The sequence below is a fragment of the Athene cunicularia genome, assembly GCF_003259725.1.
Source record: "Athene cunicularia isolate RWA chromosome 12 unlocalized genomic scaffold, athCun1 chr12_part1, whole genome shotgun sequence".
NCBI lineage: Eukaryota > Metazoa > Chordata > Aves > Strigiformes > Strigidae > Athene > Athene cunicularia.
In genome coordinates, this window is record NW_020799116.1 from 18,953,605 (window position 1) to 18,973,506 (window position 19,902).

General features: G+C 36.5%; 1 protein-coding gene across 1 annotated transcript in view; it reads left to right on the plus strand.

The window, feature by feature from the left end:
* Nucleotides 1–19,902, plus strand: part of DOCK3 (dedicator of cytokinesis 3) — a 205,599-nt gene that overhangs the window by 44,896 nt on the left and 140,801 nt on the right. The window contains exon 7 of the mRNA XM_026857605.1: nucleotides 12,207–12,355. Coding sequence (XP_026713406.1) covers nucleotides 12,207–12,355 — 149 coding nt within the window. The remainder of the gene's footprint in view (nucleotides 1–12,206; nucleotides 12,356–19,902) is intronic.

Below are 19,902 nucleotides of genomic sequence, written 5' to 3' on the forward strand. Positions count from 1 at the left end.
ATTTTGTGGTTTTGTTCCTTAACATTTTGGGTGCCCCTAATACAACTTTAAAGCTAGATTTTGGCAAAATCTTCTCTAGCGTAATGAATGTGTACTGCATGACCTGCATGAACATCCTAACAGAGACACAGAATTTAGAGACATTTAGGATTACATACATTGACCCAGTTGTACAGACTCGGTGACAACTTTTGAAGTTTTCTTCTCTTACTGCTGTTTTTGTCAGGTCGAAAGTAGTAATACTACTTCTAAATGACTCCACATGTGTGAATGGGAACCTTAATTTTGTGTGCTGCTTAACACTGTATGAAAGAAGCTGGAAAAAGGATCAAAGTATGAGGTTATACACTTGAACTTCATTGAATGTGAAGTTTCTTGTTAAGTATGTAAATAGCATGTGTTTAACTTAAATGAAATAAAAATGCTTTGGGGAGAAAGTGTTTTTCAACTTCAGAATTTGGCACACCAGTGTAAGGCACTCCTAAGGGGAAACTATCTGACAGCACCTCTTATATACGGTAATCAGTTTGAATTTCTTGATAGATATTTATCATGCAGGCTGTAATTTAGAAAGCTTGACCATTATTTATTAGTGTGAAAGTTAATATATTAATACACCTTCTAATAAAGATATCATCATGTTTATGCAACGTGGAAACAAAAGCATTGAACTATACTTTAAAACTGACGTGAAAGGTAGTATAATGTCTCTGTCATGCAGAAAATGACCTTAAAAGATTGTTTATGGGAGGGATTTATTGTATTTACAAAAGAATATAGCCATTTAGTCAGAGGTAGGAAGCTTTCTTCTGAATGTTATGCAATTAAATAATGGTAAAAAGCCTACTAGAAGTATGACATATAGAGGCTTCCACACTTAATACTGCTTTTAGAACTCTTTTAGAATGAAGCGTTTTCATTTATTACCTCTGACAGGTAAATACAGCCAGTTAGTATTGAATGCATTGTCTTCCTCAAATCCTCCAGATTTATACCTTTTTCAGATGGAGGCTGTACAACTTTCCCTTTTCTAATACATCAGAGGGTAAGTGGCTTCTGCTGGCACTCAGACAGTGATTCCAGCAGGAGGCATTTTGAATGACTGTAACAGAGATGGCAGCAGGAGGTTGAAAGTCTTTTTCAGTCAGATATACCAATATTCCAGTCACTGCTAGACTAGAACTTCTGGAGGAGAAAAGAAATGCATTTGCTGTGGATCAAGATAATGTGGTTTGGAAGACCACATAATTGAGCAAGAATATTTTGGGATGTAAAGTGCCATTATGACTATGATTTTTATGTAAATAGGGGGCACAAGTCCACAAAGAAAATGGAAGGTGATGATGTGATACCAATTTTAGTTCTGCTTATTAAAGCTTACTCATGGCTGGGACCTCATATTTACAAGCAAGAAAGGGGAGAGTGGGGATGTGAAGGTCAAAGACATCCTTAGCTGCAGTAACCTTGAGATGGTAGAGATCATGATCCTGAGAGGAGGGAGCAGAGTAAAAAGCAGGATCACAACCCTGGACTTCAAGAAAGCAGACTCTGACCTCTTCAGAGATCTGCTTGAAATAGTCCCATGGGACAAGGCCCTGGAAGGAAGAAGGATTGGAGAAACTTGGTGGTTTCAAGAATCACCTCATCCAAACTTAAGCGAGGATAGTCCATCCCAGTGAACAGTAGGTTAAGCAATGATGACAGGAGGCTTGCATGGATGAGCAAGGAGCTCCTAGCAAAACTTAAATAGAAAAAGAAAGTATACAGAAGGTGGAAGCAGAGACAAAGAGTCTGGGAGAAATAGAGAGATGCTGTCCAAGCATCCAGAGATCAGGGCTAGGAGTGTTAAAAACCCACCTCGAGATACATCTGGCAAGGGGTGTCAAAGGCAAGAAGAAAGGCTTTTATAAATATATAAACAGTAAAAGAAAAATCAGGGAAAATGTAGGCCAGCTGCTGGGCAAGACAGGGGTCCTGGAGACACAGAATCTGGAAGGGGTAAGGTGCTGAATGCCTTTTTCACCTCAGTCTCCACCAGCCTTCAGAAATCCCAGGTCCCAAAGGCCAGGAGAAAGTCTCAAACGAGGAGGACTTACCCTTGGTGGAAGAGGATCGTGCTTGGGAATACTTAAGCAAACTAGATGTACATAAGTCTATGGGCCCTGATGGGATATACCCACAAGTGCTAAGGGAGCTGGTAGATATAATTGTGAGGCCACTATCAATCATCTTTGAAAGATCATGGCAATTGGGACAGGTGTCAGGGTGGGAGGAAATCAAATACCACTCCTGTCCTCACAAAGGGCAAGGAGAACCCCGCCAACTACAGGCTGGTCAGCCTTACCTCAGTCCATGGGAAAGTATTGGAAAAACTAATCCTGGAAAACATTTCCAGGCACATGAAGGATGAGAAGGTGATTGAGAGTAGTCAGCATGGACTCGCAAAGGGGAAGTCACAGCAACCTGACAACCATCTAAGAGGAAATGGCTGGATTGCCAGATGAGGAGGAGCAGTAGACACTGTCTACCTTGACTTCAGGAAGGCTTTTCAACACTGTCTCTCATGAGATCCTCATAGAGAAGCTGATGAAATCTGGACTAGATGACTAGACAGTGAGGTAGACTGAGAACTGGCTGGATGGCTAGGCCCAGAGGGTGATGATCAGTAGAACAAAGTCCAGTTGGAGGCCAGCACCCAAAGTCAGTACTGGGTCCAATCTTGTTCAACATCTTCATTAATGATCTAGGTGATAGGACAGACTGTACCCTCAGGAGGTTCACTGATGATACAAAACTGGGAGGAATATCTCATACCAGAGGGTTGTGCCTCCATCCAGAGGGACTTGGACAAGCTACAGAAATGGGCTGATGGGAATGTCATGAAGTTCAGCAAAAGAAAGTGCGAAGTCCTGTCCCTGGGGTGGAATTCCTCCAGACAACAGAATATGCTGGGAGCCAACCCACTAAAAAGCTGCAGAAAAGATCCTGGGAGTCCTGATGGACACCAAGTTGACAATGAGGCAGCAGTTCACCCTTAACAGCAAAGAAGGTTAATTATTTCCTGGGCTGCATTAGGAAGAATGCCAGCAGGTTGAGCTAGGTGATCTTTTCCTTCCATTCAGCACTGATAAGGCCACACCTGGAGTACTGTGTCCAGTTCTGGGATCTCCAGTACAAAAGATGGACCTGCTGGAGAGAGTCCAGAAAAAGGGCACTAAGATGATTGAGGGATTGGAGCATCTCACATACAAGGAAACACTGAGAGAGCTGTGACTGCTCAGCCTGGAAGGCCCAGGGGGAATATCAGCTAAGTGTATATATACCTGAAGGGAGGGTATGAAGATGACAGAGCCAGGCTCTTACTAGTGGTGCCTCATGACAAGGCAAGAGACAACAGGCACAAATGGAAATACAGAACTCATAAGGAAGCACTTTTACTGTGAGGGTGACCAAGTACTGGAACAGTTTGCCTAGAGAGACTGTGGAGTCCCCATTTTTGGAGATACTCAAAAGCTGTCTGGACATAGTCCTGAGCAGTCTGCTGTGCATGGACCTGCTTGAGTTAGGGGTGTTGGACCAGATGACCTCCTGAGGTCCTTGCTAGCATCAGTCATTCTATGATGTTTTTTACTGGCTACAGAATAACCAGATAGTGCAGTGAGACAGTAATGGTTGCTGTCAAAGGCAGCACTTCATCACTCATGATGGTTCTGTCTTTTCTGGAGGGAATGGTGTTGAACATGACTAGTAACATACTTGAACAGGTGCTTTAAGTGTTGTCCAATGTTAAGATGTTATCACAAGTCTTATGCTATTTCTAGTTGTTCTCAAACATCCAAACTCTACAGTCTTGCAATCAGAATAATTTATTCTTCATGTAAAAAAGGAAAACCATGCTTTTCAAGCTCAGAGAGGATCTTGAAAATGTAACCTGTGAATACTCAACACAGGATGTCTTTATACATCTCCCAGAGGCATAACAGAATTATCAGCTGCAAAAGTAATGCATGGCAGAGATTTATTTTTTTTTCCTCTTTAGTTGGTTTACTGACCTTTCTCCTTCACTCATATTTCTGTTTGAGTTGTGCTGATCTGATTCAGAAAGATATTTGGGGCCACATGCTGCAAGAAAGGAAGCCTCTTTCATGTTCTTTAGCTCTTTCCTTACTGTTATCTTTCAGAAAGGTGACTTATATTTATCTAGTTAGTAATACTTCTAAAGAAATACGATAAAGCAAAACGTATCGCTTTCTTATTGCATCCTTTCAACAGTTACATGACATGATGAAGCCATTCAAAAAGGGGAAGAGACACCAGGAAACTAAAATGCACAAAATCATCCTTGATTAAATAGTGAAAACATTGCATGCATTTTTTTTTTTCTCAGAATGGAAAATTAAGCTTATCTTAAATTGTACGTTCTTACATTTCAAAACGAAAACAAATTACGTACATTTAATATACAAAGGATTTGGAATTGGCTTCAGTAAATGTAATATGGATTGAAAAGGGGTGGGAGTGGTGGGAGTTTTAATGTCACTTGTTTTATAGTATTAGAAATGAAGAATGAAAAATGACATGCATTTATAAGAATAGTTATCCTCTTCAATCCCACTTCCTTAAGATTTGTTAAAAGTTTGTTATGATACTATGAAATGAGGTTAATGTTGCTGTAACTCCTAAAGAATTAGAACTTCAATTGAATTTCAACAAAATAATAGTAAGCTGCAGTCTCTTTCATAATCTCATTTTTCCAGCCATCAGTGACAGCCAGGATAGGGTTGGGCTGGAGGCAGAGGATCAGTTTAGGGTATTTCTTCAACCACATTTTTCTTCTTTTCAGAAGAAGGTAATTATCCAACAGAGCCCCTCCTTATTTTTCATGGAGAAGACCAATCTCCCTTCTTTGTATCATATTTTTCTGTTAACCAAAACAAACACTAATTTGCACCCAGAATACCTGTCACATTCTGGCCGAGTTACATTTCTTGATGGTGATAAAAGTAACAAAATCACATGTATACTAGTAGCATGGTCAGACACCAAAGCCATGTCAGATCTGTTTAAATTGTTTTCTGTAACTGTTAAATGCTATCCTCTGTTACTTGTTGCAAGTTACTCTATTAGGCAACTTGGGTAACTGAACTTGTAAATAAGGAAGAGAGAGAAGAGTCAAGATGCACATTTTGACTGCTAGTGAGTTCAGTAACTTGGAGTTATTTACATATATGGTAAACTGATTTTTAAAGTGGAAAAGTTGTTTATAAGGGAAATTGAAAAATATAATTTTCTTTGTACCATATTGCATTACTAGCAATAAAAATAGATCCTGAATTGCATCATTAAGTTAGACATTTAACATCTATGAGGTGATATGAAAAAATAGGGAAAAAATTGTCTTTTTGAAAGAGGGCAGTAGCATGGTACTAACCCTTCATAAATATATTTTTCTTCATACTACTATATGGATAGCTCTGAACTCAAGATGGGTTGATTTGTTAAATACAGACTATTGTGATAACTTGCTTAAATATTACCTGTTGTCATTTGTAGATTGTAATTGAGATCTTAGGAGAGAAAACAGCCCTTCTCAAGAGCAAGTAGCTTTGATAACATTACGAAGACTTGTCCCCTGTGCTGTGTTACTACCTTAAATGTTGCTATTGCTGTAATGTTACCTGGAGTCCTCTTAGCATGATGTTTATAGCTATGAAAAGATGGAAGGTATTCATTCGGTTTGCAACAGATGTATCACCAAGTTTTTGGTCTCGTTGGTAGATAGCTTTGATTTAAATACACCATTTTTTTTTTGGAGCAGATTGAAGAATTGTTGTTTTCTGTTTGACATAAAGGATTTTAATGTAATTGCATTTAAAAAAAAAAAAAAAAACCCAAAAAAGTAGAAATGTGCAATCCAAGGCAGTTCTGAAATTATTTTGGAGGCAATCCAATTGTTGCTTCACTGCATAAAGTTTCTGGTGAAGCACATTAAATCCTCTTAAGTAGAGGAGGAGGTTAGCACAAGTTCTGCACAAATGAAATTTCTAGTACATTTCAGAGATATAATGGGAATAATGAGCAGTGAACAGAGTTTGTATATATGCTGCTAGTATGAGGATGCCCATATAAAATCAGCTTCTGTACAATTTAAGACTTTATATCACAGATTTCATTCTTTCGAGAATATTTTTTCTCTTTGCGACTCAGGGAAAGCCAGAATTCTTGTAGTTTCTACTTGGATTGTTTCCAAGAATGCAAGGAACCTTTTCCTGAAGTTACTGCTGTAAATTCAGTGTCTCTTTTAGCTCTTAGCTCAAGGGTTTCACTATTTGAAAGAAACATATGGATATAGTATATCCAGAGAAGAGTTACTGTATTAAATAAAATATGGTATATGGTGATTCAGATATGTCATTTAACCTAATGTAAAAGAAAAGCTTGTAGCAACATCTCTGCTTATCTTGTAATGGTTTTATTTTGTTGTTTTGCTCTGATTTTGCTTTCTTTATTGATGTTCCATCATTCTTTTTACTGCTTAAGTTTTCCCTTTGTCATGTGTCAGTATTTTAAACTATTTTACACATTTTAATTGGCAAAAGAGTCTAAAGAATTTATTTTTCTGTCACACTAATTTACTCTGCTTTAATACACACTGTAAATTGAAATGCCCTCTGTGAATGCAGTAGAGAATCAATTTAAAACAGATTTATATTAAATAATTTGTTTGAAGCTAAAAGCTATGAATATTCATAGGAGAGAATAAATATTATTCATGGTAATGCATCCTTACGAATAAATAGAGAACTTCAGGACAGAAGAATGGAAATAAACCAAAACAGAGGTGCCCCCCTTTCTCAGTCTATTAGTTGTCTGAAAGGCTGATGTTTGTTGAATGTTCAGTTGTGTGCTGTTGAAGTGTGAGCTCAACCCCGGACTCTTGTGAAAACTCGAGGACAGTATCACAACCCTTTGTAAATGTGCTTTGCAGTTTTAATTCGGAGAAGTTTTACTTTATACTTGCTTAATGCTACTTTTTCCCTATTTTCTGTATTTTTTAGCTTACTAAAGTCCAGCTTAGTTCTACAATAAAACAGGACTAGATGTGTAGGCATATATATAGAACAGAAGAATATGTGCAAGTATTAATTGTGTTCTCAATTTGTTTTGCTTTTCTGTGGGTGCTAGTCTCAATACCTGAGTACTATCCACATCTCCCACACATGTTTTACTTCAGTTCCTTTCCCTGAGACGTCCTTGTACTGACCTGTAAAGTCTGACCTTTATTCATCAACAGATGCTTGATGAATGCTACTTAATTTGACAGGTAGTGTTTAAGGTTTGCATGGTAGTATTAGTAGAGATTTTGGGTAAGATTAAACTATAAATATTGCACAAATCTGTAAATTTCAACAGAGCTTTACTATAAAATAATTTGCTTAATTAAAAAAATCCAGACAAAACTGTAAAGACAGACATGAATGTTTTTGTTTCTAGCTTTGCTAGTTCCTTTCATGGGCTGATGGTGCATGCAGGCTTTAATATCTAATTTAGATACTGAAATCCGTAACAAGGAACCCAGGAAAAGCTACTCACTTTTATAAGGAAAAAAATTTTTTGTGCCCCTCGCCCCTACTGTAGCCTAAGGCAGTTCTGTGGGAAATCTCTTAAGGGATTGCTCTTGAGAGAGGCAAAATCCTGACCTTTACAGTAGCGTTGAGTGAAGCCATGGTAACAAAATGACTATAAATAGGTCATCTTCCATAATATATGTCCTTTATATATTTTCATATTGTGTTGATATTTATTTAGAGAAGAATGACAAAGGCAGCCTTAGTATTTCAAAGCCATCGTAGACATGAAACAGGGAGCATGTGCTGTTGCACTGAAGCATGACACAGCTTTGTGTTCATATGAGCACAGGGTTATTCCTGTGTCAGGTGCTGTGCCCAGGTGTTGGCAGTGGGGATGTCTCTGGGGAGAGGCCAGTTCCAGCTGGTTCCACAAGAGACCTGCTACAGGGCACAGCTGAGCCTGTTAAGCAAGCCCTGATGCCTCTGGGAGAGCATGTTTAAGAAAGGGCACATGGCCACACAGGCAGTGAGGACGAGGGGGAAAAAGAGGGAGAAACAGCCCCATGAACACCCTGGCCAAAGCAGGAGGAGGGGAGGAGGTAAACAGGTGGTAGAGCAGGTATCCACACTGCAGGCCCTGGGGAGGCCACACCAGAGCAACTTTCTCCAGAAGAACTGGGCCCGTGGGCAGAACCCGAGCTGGAGCCGGGAAAGAGTGTGAGGAGGAAAGAGAAGCAGAGAGGAGCTGCTGTGGACTGAGCCCTGCCATTCTTCTGCTGGTGGCAGAGGAGGGGTGGAGGAGTCAGGAATGAAGAAGTTGAGCCTGGCGAGAGGGAGGGTGGGGATGAGGGGTTTTATGTTTTTTTGGTCTTTGTTTCTCACCACCCAACTCTATTTTAATTGTCAATAAATTAAATTAATTTCCCGCAAGTAAAGTCTGTTTTGCTGGGATGGTAATTGATAAATGATCTCCCTGTCTTTATTGCAACCCACAAATATTTTCATTTTATTCCCCTGCCCCCCTACACCCCGGCTTGTTGAAGAGGGAGAGTGAGAGTGCAGCTGAGTAGGGGCCTGGCAACCCGTAAAGGTCAACCCTCCACAACATCTAGACCATCTTTTGACTTTTGTTCTCTATAGAGTTAATATGGAGTCATTAAAAGGAAAAAAAATATTGCCAGAATCCCACTTTTTGATGTGTAGCTGTACATATGAAGATTATTCAAGCATTGATAAGCATGACTTGTTAGTAGTAACAGATCAAAGAAATACAGCAAAGGTTTTTGCATCTGGGCATAGTACAATACGGCAACAAGATGTGCTAGAGGACAGACTTGTGCTCTTGTAAATAGAGGGTCCCTCCTTCATTAAGGCTATCCATATTCTTTCTTGACACACCCTCATTATTACCATAAAAGTTTTGCGTATTTTTATATTCTGGATGCAAACCAGTTACCAAATATATTTATAAATGTTCACAGCAGATCATCCTGGAGGGACTGATGGTGTTCATTGCTTGGTAGTTCGTGACAAAGTTGGATGAAAAATGAGAGGTTGTATGACAATTTACTGTAAACCAGAATGAACACTTACATATAAGCTTGACTTGCATTTTTTAGTTTAGCTATTAACAAGATGATAAAGTTTTAGGTTTGTTTATGGTGCTACTCTGACTAAAATTGCTTGAATGGCTCTAATGCATAAAATCAGTTTTTCTGGAAATGTAGTCTAGGGTCATCTGTTTCACTTTAATCAGTTTTCTTGATATGGGGGTAGGAATCCTGATCAGCTCAGACTAGTGTAGAATTGTGAAGGTCTTTTTTTCTTGGAAGAGAGAAGTCAGAGGAAAGTCATTAAAATACCTGGACCTCTCTTCCTCCCTCGCTCCCAAATTGAGCTTATTGGTGTCTAGACTCGATGTAGTGTGAAGAGCAGTGTTATAAACTGTTTTTTGACTCCTTCAAACTCCTTACTACCTGCAAGCCTGGAATTAAACTATCTTCAACTTTGTTCTAGCCCTCCTTTCTCCCTCACAAGTATTTTCCTTCACTTCAATGAATCTTGCATCTATGGTTCACTTCATAACTGTTTGCCTGAGATCACAGCTAGAGCTTCTCTGGCTTTCCACTTTCTGATACCTCTTCCTTCCTTATAGGGGACCTTGTATTTTCAGAAAAGGACACCATATGTTTAGCTTTCTATCAATTCTTGCTCATTTTGTTCAAAGCAGATGAAGTATATTCTGAAGAACAAGTTTGGGAACTAAAGCTGAAAAGGGCATATTGTCCTGATTATGGGACATGGGAGAGGTGCTTGAGGTTTGAGAGAGGTTTGAGTTTTGGGGGTTTTTCTTTTTTTTTTTTGGATCATTGTGTAGGACTTAATGTACCTAGCTTTTACAAAATTGTATTGTAGAGTCTCATTTCTCATGTATTTGTATTTAAAGTAAGTACTTCTGATACTTACGTAAAAAATAACTGTGTAAAGGTGTGTCCATACAGCAATTTAACCAGCATAGTGTTCTGGATGTAAATGGCTTGATAGCCTTGAAACCATCATTACTAGCGTGAGAGGGTAACTCTTTCAGCAGGTTTATTTGGGAATTCTGAATATGATGATTTTGGAGCTGATTATCATGATCATTTCATTGCCAACTGTTTATTTACCTAATTTGCTTATTTGGTAATCCCAAACTCCTTTTTCTTCATCTTGTGATAGAATAAGTAATGACCTTTTTGTGTTTCCATAAATAGCATGTAAAAATGGGCTTTTCCTATACCTGTTGCCTTCTTCATCTTATATAGCGTTTATTTTTGACCACATTTAGTGAAAAAACCTAAACACAAATCTGATCATTTTATACTTATCAGATATGCATGATTATATTCCTAGAATAAGCATTTTTCAGCCCTGGAAATGCATTTTTTTCTGTTGGATCTGGTGTCTGTATTTAATTTTGGGGGGCAGGACCATAACCAATGTTGATGTAAAGTTGAAAGATTGTGCATCTTTTAATCTCAAAATCTTTTGGTAAGAACAGCAGATGATTCCATCTGTGCTATAACCTGCTTCAGCAAAACAGATGTGTAATCAGGTTCAGAAAAATTAACAAATTGCTGATCAAAATGGATTGCATTGAAATCTGTTTTCCCAAGTCATGCAAATGCAGTGGTCTTGTAGGAAAACAAACCCAAGTAGATGGAAAATCTGTTTTCATCTTACCTGTTTTTGGTAAAACAAGTGAAAAAATTTTTTTCTAATAATATGTTGCAATACAAACCACATTTTTCTTTGTAGATGTTTCTCTATTGGATCTAGTCTTGATAGATGCAGGTATCTTTAATTAGAGAGATTTTATAAAAAACTCATTTATAAGCAATAATGCGATCAAGACAGTGCTAGCTTATGACATCTCAGTTTCAGTGCATCTAGTCAGTGTTTTCCCTAAGTGAGATTCGAACATTTCAAGCTTTGCATACAAGTGGGAATGGAGCTTAGTTGTTTAAAAAGAACCCCAGCATTCAGCTGCAACAGGATTTTTTTTTTTCTTCGCAACAGGATTTTTTTTTTTCTTCTTCTTGGGATCGTCATTCATTGCACATTGGTCATTTTATGGAGTATGAGACATGATCTGTGTAGACAAGATCTAGGCACAGTACTTACCTAGCAGATACTGGAGTATTTTGGACACCCTTCCTTATCTTATGGGTGCTTATATGTGGCCTTGGATGTTAACATCAGCATTTCTTTTTTGTGATCTTCCCATGTAGTTATTTCCTGCAGGAAAAAAAAAATTGTATTTCCACTTCTGTCTGGTTTTTGGGGATTTGATTTTGGTTCTTCCCCACTCCCCCTATTTGAAGAATACTGGTTCTTTTGGAAAGGATTGCAGTGTTAGTTGTTTAGATTTTTTTTTTTTTTTCTGATGGTGGCGGTGTGGGATTTTTTTACTGTCTATGGTAATTTTCCTCTTTTATAGTAGTTCTGCATGTGGATTTTATCATTAATTGTTTTAGTCCCTTTTAGAGTGCAGATAATGAATATTTGTATCCTTCCCACCTAACACATATACCTGGGTAAATGTTAGTAATTGGACTATTAAAAGTGATTTTCTGTTGTGTGAATCATTGTGTTTGCTAACTGGTTAGAGCCATTAAGTTAGCTGCTGACAAACCCCAATTTTTTTCACCTCTCTGTTACTTTAAATCCTTGGATTTATTATGTGATTGGAATAAGTGATCTCTATGGCACATTATGAATCCTCTTATCTATAGCATTAGGTTCCATCAAAAAATGGACCCCTTAACAGATTGAGCCTAAACTTTAGAAATAAGAAGTTATTCAGTTTAAATAGTGTCAGTTAACACTACTTTTTGATAATAAATATTTTAAAGCTTGTTCAAACTGGAATAATGTTCCTCTAGGGTAATTAAATGAAAATTTGGTAACTTATTAATATCTCTCTTTCTTTCTCTTTCTTTCTTTCTCACACTCTTTCTCTTTCCAAACTTATTAATCTCTCCTCCTCTCTTCCTCCCTTCCCACTTTTCTCCCCCCTGCCCCCTTCCTTTCTTTCTTTCTTTCCTTCTTTCTCTCTCTCTCTTCCCCTCTCCTCCCAAAAATATGCCTTTACAGAAACATAAGGTAGATCTTTTCTACAAACTGCGGCATGTGATGAATGAACTCATTGACCTACGTAGACAGCTGCTGTCAGGTCACTTGACACAGGATCAGGTGCGAGAGGTCAAGAGACACCTCACAGTGAGGCTGGACTGGGGCAATGAGTAAGTACAGGTACCAGCTGGGTACTGTTTGTTCTAATTATTTTTAAATAGCTTTTATTAAAAAAAAAAACCCAAACAAAAAAACCACACCACAGCAAACCAACATCACTTTTCTTCCAGTAGTATTTGTACACGGGTAGAACATTTGATTATTTGGAAATTAAATACAACTTTTTACAGTGAGTTTATTGCATAGTTGTACTATTACTATAAAAATGAGCTGTTTGCATATTAGTAGGCCTTTTCTAAGGCTATCTGCACTTTTAAAAGGTTTAGGTCACTTTACCTACTTGGTGTCAATATAGTGAATATTAGGCCTGGGAGGATGTGTTTAGATACTAAATCCACATTTTTTCAGTTGAAGTATTTTAATGGTTGGTACAATAAATAGAGAATCTCACTGTCAACAATTACACTGGACCTGAGGTTGTGATATTTAGACTTTTTATATAAAGACATTTCTTAGAGGCTTAGCCTCTCTGTGGTCAGTTCTGTGGTGAATTTGTGGAGAGGTTTTTTAGAGCCAAAGAGGACTGCAATTCAGTTAGAAACTGAAATGGCAATTGTGAGTAGACAAAAACTAGCCCTTCACCAGAAGTGGTTTTGTTCTGAGATATAGTGTATCAGACAGGTAAGTTTTGCATGACACAAATATGAACTTTACAAAGGAAATATTACTCTCCTCAGACATACAGCAACTGCTTTTCAACCAGGAGTAGGTTTAGTGCTAATTAACCTATGGGGGGCAGGGAAGAATTCTGAAAGTTAAGTAAGTTAAATGCTTTTCACTAACATGTCTTTGTCATGTCTCGGTTCCTTAGCCAAGTACTTCAGGACTCTCTCGGAGACATACTTGAATACATTTGTGAGGATTTAGCTAGCCCCCATGCTACGTTTAATTTCTCTCTTATTGAAAGAAAGCTCTGAAGGACATAGACATAGACTAATAGATTGCATCAAGTCATTGTTCTGCAGTGCGGAGTTACAGATATTTTCTGTTATCGTTCCCAGTAGAGTAAATGGGAACCAAGAGACCATTTTTGAACAATATGCCTAGATATTTTTACTCAAAGTGTGTATGGATGAAATTAGCTGCAGAAAATTATGGAGATGCATCAGTGAAATCAGTAAATATAAATATGTTCATGATGAAACTAACCTGCTTAGGATGCTTTTAAGGAAAAAAAAAGAACAGGTACTGACCTTCTTAGAGAAAAAGGTATGTGAATCAGAGATACATGCTTAAAACGAAGAGGGTATCAATAAAGGAACTGAATAAAAAGGCATATGATTGAAAAGATATTTAGTTAAATCTGTACACAATGCAGTATTTAAATATAAATGTCTGGGAGTTTGGAATGTCCTTCTGAAACGTCACTCTTTTCCACAGTATTTCTGGGAGAGTTCTGTCACCTTCTTGTATGTCCCCTCCTTAAGTTTTATCATGAAACTGATGACCACCTGTCTTAATCTGTTAAAAAAACTAATGATTTTTATATACATATTCACATAGTACTGCCATTTCTCAAATGATGTAATAATACTCATTGCTTAGTCTATCATACTTGAGATTTGCAAATAAAATCAATGAAAAATGTTATTACAAAGCATTAATGTTAACTGAGAAGCTTAAATACATGCAATTTGAGCAGGTCTGTAATTATTCAAGACAGTACTGTCTAACTGGAGACATTCCATGCCCAGGTAGCTTCCAGGAAGCAATCTTAGACGTTTAATATGTAGCACGTATGTTTATTTAGTGTAAAGCTACTTTTATCCTGACCTTGATCATTAATGCATTGTATTAATTGAGAAGGAGTGATGCAGGTGTGAAAAGCACACTTGCTGTTACCACCAGTTAGGGGTTCTTTTGAGTTTGTTGAACAGGTCTCATTTTCCCTTAAATACACTGGCAGTGGTTCTGTAGTCATCCCTTGTGTTCTCGTTGGAGTTGGGGGAAATCGAGGGACAGATAGAGTCCTTGGATTAGCAGTTAAAGATTTTTTTGTGAAAGAAATAATTGAAACTGCTTTCAGAAGTACTATGTGAACTTTTTTTTTCTTATTTTTGTATGCTTAGCCTAAATACTAAGAAGTTTTGCTCTGTAGTTTGGCCTATTTAACATGGAGGGATATTATTTATTTTACAATTACTGATGCTACCCTTTTGTATTATTGCTAGTCGTTCTTACAACACAATACAGATTTCTGCTTAGTGTAGCAATTTAGTTTTCTCTTGCTTATATGTTATTTTTCCCCATAAGAGAAATATGATCCTAGATGCATCCTTTTTATGATGCTTTGTTACTTCTTCCAAGTTAGCTTGGTTTTGTATGCATACAGTGCGTGGTAGTGCTGATATATAGGTTTTTGTATTTCCCAATTGCTCAAAAGAGCAGAATTTCCTACCTTTAGATAAGCATCTTAGTGATTTTAGACTTTCAGTTTTAAGCATTCTTCTGTGTATTTCTGCACAGCTGAAATTTGATATACAGTCTTTTTTCCTCCATATCTTGCTAGGTTTTATGTAGAATTTAACAAATACTCGTGTTTTTAAAAAATGTTTCACTCTGTTACAATTTATTAGAATATTGATTTGTTGAAGTCTGAAATGCTATTGGAAATACCCAATGGTCTGTATGTAACAAAGAAAAAGTTATAGAGGAGGAAACAAACATTATAAACCTGAAGTCTGCAATTCATCATCTTATTTTAAATCATAAAGTGAAATCTGCAGTTGTTCATCTCATTTTAAATCACATTGCAAATAACATAGAAACTTGATTTTGAAATATTTGTTTAGCTTTTTTTAAATGAATGGGTAAGGTTTTCAACTTTCACTAGTGGTTAGAAAGGGAAACCAGAATTAAAGTTTTTTACTAACAAAAAGCTGTTTCATTCCAGAGTCTTTTGCATCAAAAGCAGGTGAGGGGATTGGCTTTACAGAGCTTCTATTTGAAATGTGAAAGCTCTGCTTCTGCTCTAGTGCAAAAAATTAACTGCAGCAGTATGTGCATACCTTATTTACCAAAAAGGCAGATGAAGATTTCAGGACAGTAATTTAACTTAAAAATCAGAGATCATCTTAAATGATCTTCAGGACTGATTCTTTCAGATTAATAAAATACCTGTCAGGAGATTAACGTAAAGCATCCAAGTTTCTGAGCACAATTGCTTTCCCTTTTATACTGAGGGAAGACACTTCCCTCCCTATAAATGTGGGATAGGTGCTATATGTTTAGGCTCAGAAACAGAGTAGGGGAGGGGGAGACACCAATACTTAGAGATTTTAGACAGGCAAAAGCCATAAACAAGATGAGTTTGTAGTCTTATATTACTTTTAAGTCAAAAGTTTTTATTTTTTGCATAAAATTTTATTAAAATCATTGTATTAAAAGAAATCTTCCAAATAGTTGCCATAAATTCTGCACAGAAAGATCCAGAGATAGCCAAAAATTACAAATGAATGTTTAAAAATAAAAATGGGGAAAAAAATGTTAGTAAAATCTTTCATACTGTCATACAAATAAAATGAAACACTGTTTTAAAGTCATGGTCTTTCTCTTATCTCAGAATTACAGTCGGAATGCCAGCAGTACCTACTATCTACTAACATGTGTAACACTAGAGGGAATAGTGTGATAGAATGAAGTAAGCATCATCTTAAAACTTAAGTCCTAAACTTCAGTGCTTATATCCTTAGAAGATTATTTTTGGATTTTGGGTGACTTACTTTTTTGTCATATTTTTCTTGACATAAAAGGAAAAAGAATTACTACCTGGCAGTGTTGCAACAATTAGCTTAAAGTTTGTAAAATGCATTTGGAGATATGTTTTAGATGTACATATGAGGTCGTAATATCTGGAAATTATTTTGAAAGTTACAGAAATTCTTATAGTAGTCGTCATTGTTGTATCAAAATGGGAGTGAACAATTTAAACAACCACAATGAAATACCTCTAAGAAGGTTGCACAAAGAATAGTCTCTACTTCTGTCTAAACATGTAATAATTTTTCCCTCTCCTGAATGTGCTTGTAGTAATTATTGAAGAGGGATTAAAACAGTAAGGAACTCTCTTGGATGTCAGTCTTTGAGGAAAACCTTAATAACCTCTCTCTGTAGTCTGATATTTCCATGTTCAGGAGTATTTGCTGCCATCCCTTTAATCAATTCCTGACTAAGATTACTTCCCTTCATCTCATCATATTCATTTTAAGTAATAATTTCCTGTATAACATTACGTGGGCTCTTTACTAATATCTTTTAGGATTACAGTCGCTGCAGTTTCTTTGTATACAAAGTAACTTAATTCTGTCAAATAGTATCAAGCTGTATTAGCACAGTCTAATTTTCACAAACATGTCTTTCATATATTTAATTTTCCATGGATTTCTGTATTTCATTTCCTTCAAATCTGCATGTATTCTATGTGAATTACTGTCAGGATCATATCCTGTCCCTTCACCACTTTTATAAATGTATTTGTAAAAGAGAAATAGGAATGATATTAAATGAGGCTTTGATATAATGAGTGAATGAACACAAGAACTGGTGGATGCAAAATTAAAGCTGAAAAGAGTCAAGGCAAAGTTCAGGTTTTTGAAGCGAAGGGGATGAGATCCTGCACACTCTAGAGATGTGATGAGTTCTCCCAATCTATTCTTCAAGACTGGATGTTCCATTTACAGACTTTTTTTTAGTCAATGACAAATTTCTGCAAGGTTCTTCTAGGAAGAGTTGTTATGACTTGTTGGTTTTGAGTTCTAAATGGTGTAACATTGGTATTAAATGAAAGTATTAGAAATTAGTATTGTGCTTTAAAATTACTGTTAAACCTAAGTTGACTTTCTCTAGAAGCTCAATTAACCTGAAGTAGAGTTTATCCCTTTCAGTATTAAAAATGCTAGTATTTTTGTCTATTGTCTTGTCTTTGTATTACTTGAGGGAAAGGTGTCTAGAGATTTGAGGTGGTGGATTTTGTTTAAATATTTTTTTCTCAAAGAAAGGAAAATTCTAAAGACTTCTATGTAGAAGAGGAGGAATATCTAAGTGTCACCTGGAGTTATCCCAATCATGTTCTCAAGAGGTAATTGATAGGCTTGGGGACATTTTGTAAATATACTTGGGAAATATTTTTTAAAGGCAGTTCAGTGTTACGGCAGAATTAAAAAGGCACATGAATTTTCTTGTAAAAGAAAGTATTGTGGAGGGAGGAACTGTCAAATAAACAAAACACATTATCTAGATTTTATGCATGCTATGTTTTGGAGAAATACTGCTTGACAGCTCGTGCTCTTATATTCCCACAGTATTTGATAATAGAGAGTGAAAGTGGGCCACTGACTACCACTGCCATTTCAAGCACTAGGTTTTCAGGCCTTCGCAGACAAAAATAATTAATACAAATTATATGCATTAACCTGAACTTCCACCTGCACAATAAATGACAGCATGTTAGTACTGAAGCCAAAGACACCTTTACTTGCTGGGAGCAAGTATTGTGCAGGATTAGTGTAGTATTAGAGAATGAGAATCTTCTGGGCTGGAAATCCATGGTGTTAAGGGATTTAACTAAAAATAGGATATTGAATAAGTTTCATAGGGATGCTACTGCAGTTGTGTTGAACATTATTAAGTAGAAGATAATACCTTTGTCATGTATTGAGTAATGAGTCCAACCACCGTTTGACCTCAGTTCTCTAGAGAGTTGAAATTATGAGAATAGAACAATATCAGGCTATGATTAGCTTTGGCAGTTTTTTCTGTAACACTTTAATAGTGCTCTGTGACTGCAGTGGAACTGTAATGCACTTACAAGTGGTTTTGATAATGTTATTAGGAAGTAATTTGTTAATATCTGTATGTTGAAGAGAAGTTCCTTTATGAATATACTTCAGGGCTGAGTGTTTGTAAACATGTGAATGACAGGGTCCCTATCTTGGAGGTGGTTTAGATATTCAGATTCAGGAAAACTTCTGTGAATTAATATAATGAGCATTAACTTTTAAAAAAACTTTGAAGTGGACTCTTTGGTAACATGAAAAATAGTAATGTGCTTTTTTTTCTATTATATTTTTGGACTTTCTATTATAAGTAGGCTCAAATGGCAGCTGCAGGTAAGCATTACCTAGTGCATTCTTATTTTAATCTTTTTTATTTGGTAAATAGATACAGTAATTTTCATCTTCACAGCTGCAGTTTTCAGATAGCTGGTGTTTGATAGGTTTAATCAAAACAAAATCTGTGAAAGATGTATAACCATCACTTTCAAATTTAGCCTTAGAGTTTAGAAACTGGTATTTGGCATGAAAACTGCATTGAAGAAGGAAAATTGTTTCCTTTTCCATTGAAAATGTAATTGCTTTTGGCAAAGAACTAAGAATGTGGAAATTCCAGTTTGTCACTACAATATTTTAATGGCAATTATAGTACTGTCTAACAGTTGTTTGCCAGCAAGTGGACTGGGTTGAACTATTTTTCTGAGATGTGATGGTTTAAGGATATAATTAAGGAAGGAAAACTTGATTAAACAAAGTTTCAAAAAGAGTTATGGAGTTGGGAAACATGGGAAATGATTGAAAGTGCAGTGGTCAGCAAAGGTAACTGGGCGTCATGCAAACCACTGGTTCTTCCTTGCTGTTGTTTTAAGTTAATTGCTCAGAAAGACACTGTATTATCTAGAGGCTTCTAGTTATTGCACCGTACAATTATTCTGCGGTACCTGAGAGGTTTATTCAAATAAAATTGTTCATTTGCCATCAGGAACAAGTCTGTGCAAAATGTTTCCCCCTCTGATAACAAAATTAAATTTTTTGCTTTTATAGTTAGTAACAGAAGGAGTGCAAAGGTAATCCATGAGGACACCTCTTCTGAATTTTTTTTTCTTTAAGACTAATAAGAATTTCAATATAAAATCTCTGCAAATAATGTATCAAAGTTATGTTGATGATGAAAGCAGGAAAATGGTTCATGCATGTGTTTCTTTTCCTCATATTTTGTGTGCTTAGAATAGCTTTTTATTCTAATGCTCAGAACACTTTATGCCTCAAAACATGAAGATCTGCAGAGCAAAAGTGGGGTTTTGACACGTTCTGCAGTCTACAATTATCAATTCCTTGTTAATAGTTCTTTGTTTATTTGTCTGGATGCGAAACACCTTATTCTGTCTACTACTCACATGCACCTGTGACCTGAACTGCCTTCTTTACTACAGAATTTAACTAGTCGTCATCTTTACACTGCTGTACTTTTTAAAAAAAGTAGTTTATATATTTGATTTGAGCCAAAATATTATTTCAGCTAAGAGCAATTAAAAGGCATTTTTGGTATGTGTGTGTTACAGATTTAAATTCTTGTTGATATTGCAGTTATTGTTTATTATTGAAAAAACACTGTGTTTATGCAGTGATAAAGTTGGGGGTTTAGGTGCATAAATATCAGGAATTTCAAATCAGCTTCCCAAGGCACAGTATCTATTTGCACATTTGAGTAGGGCTACTATTGGAACTTTTTCATGATGTAGTGCAGGAACTTACTCAAATACTGC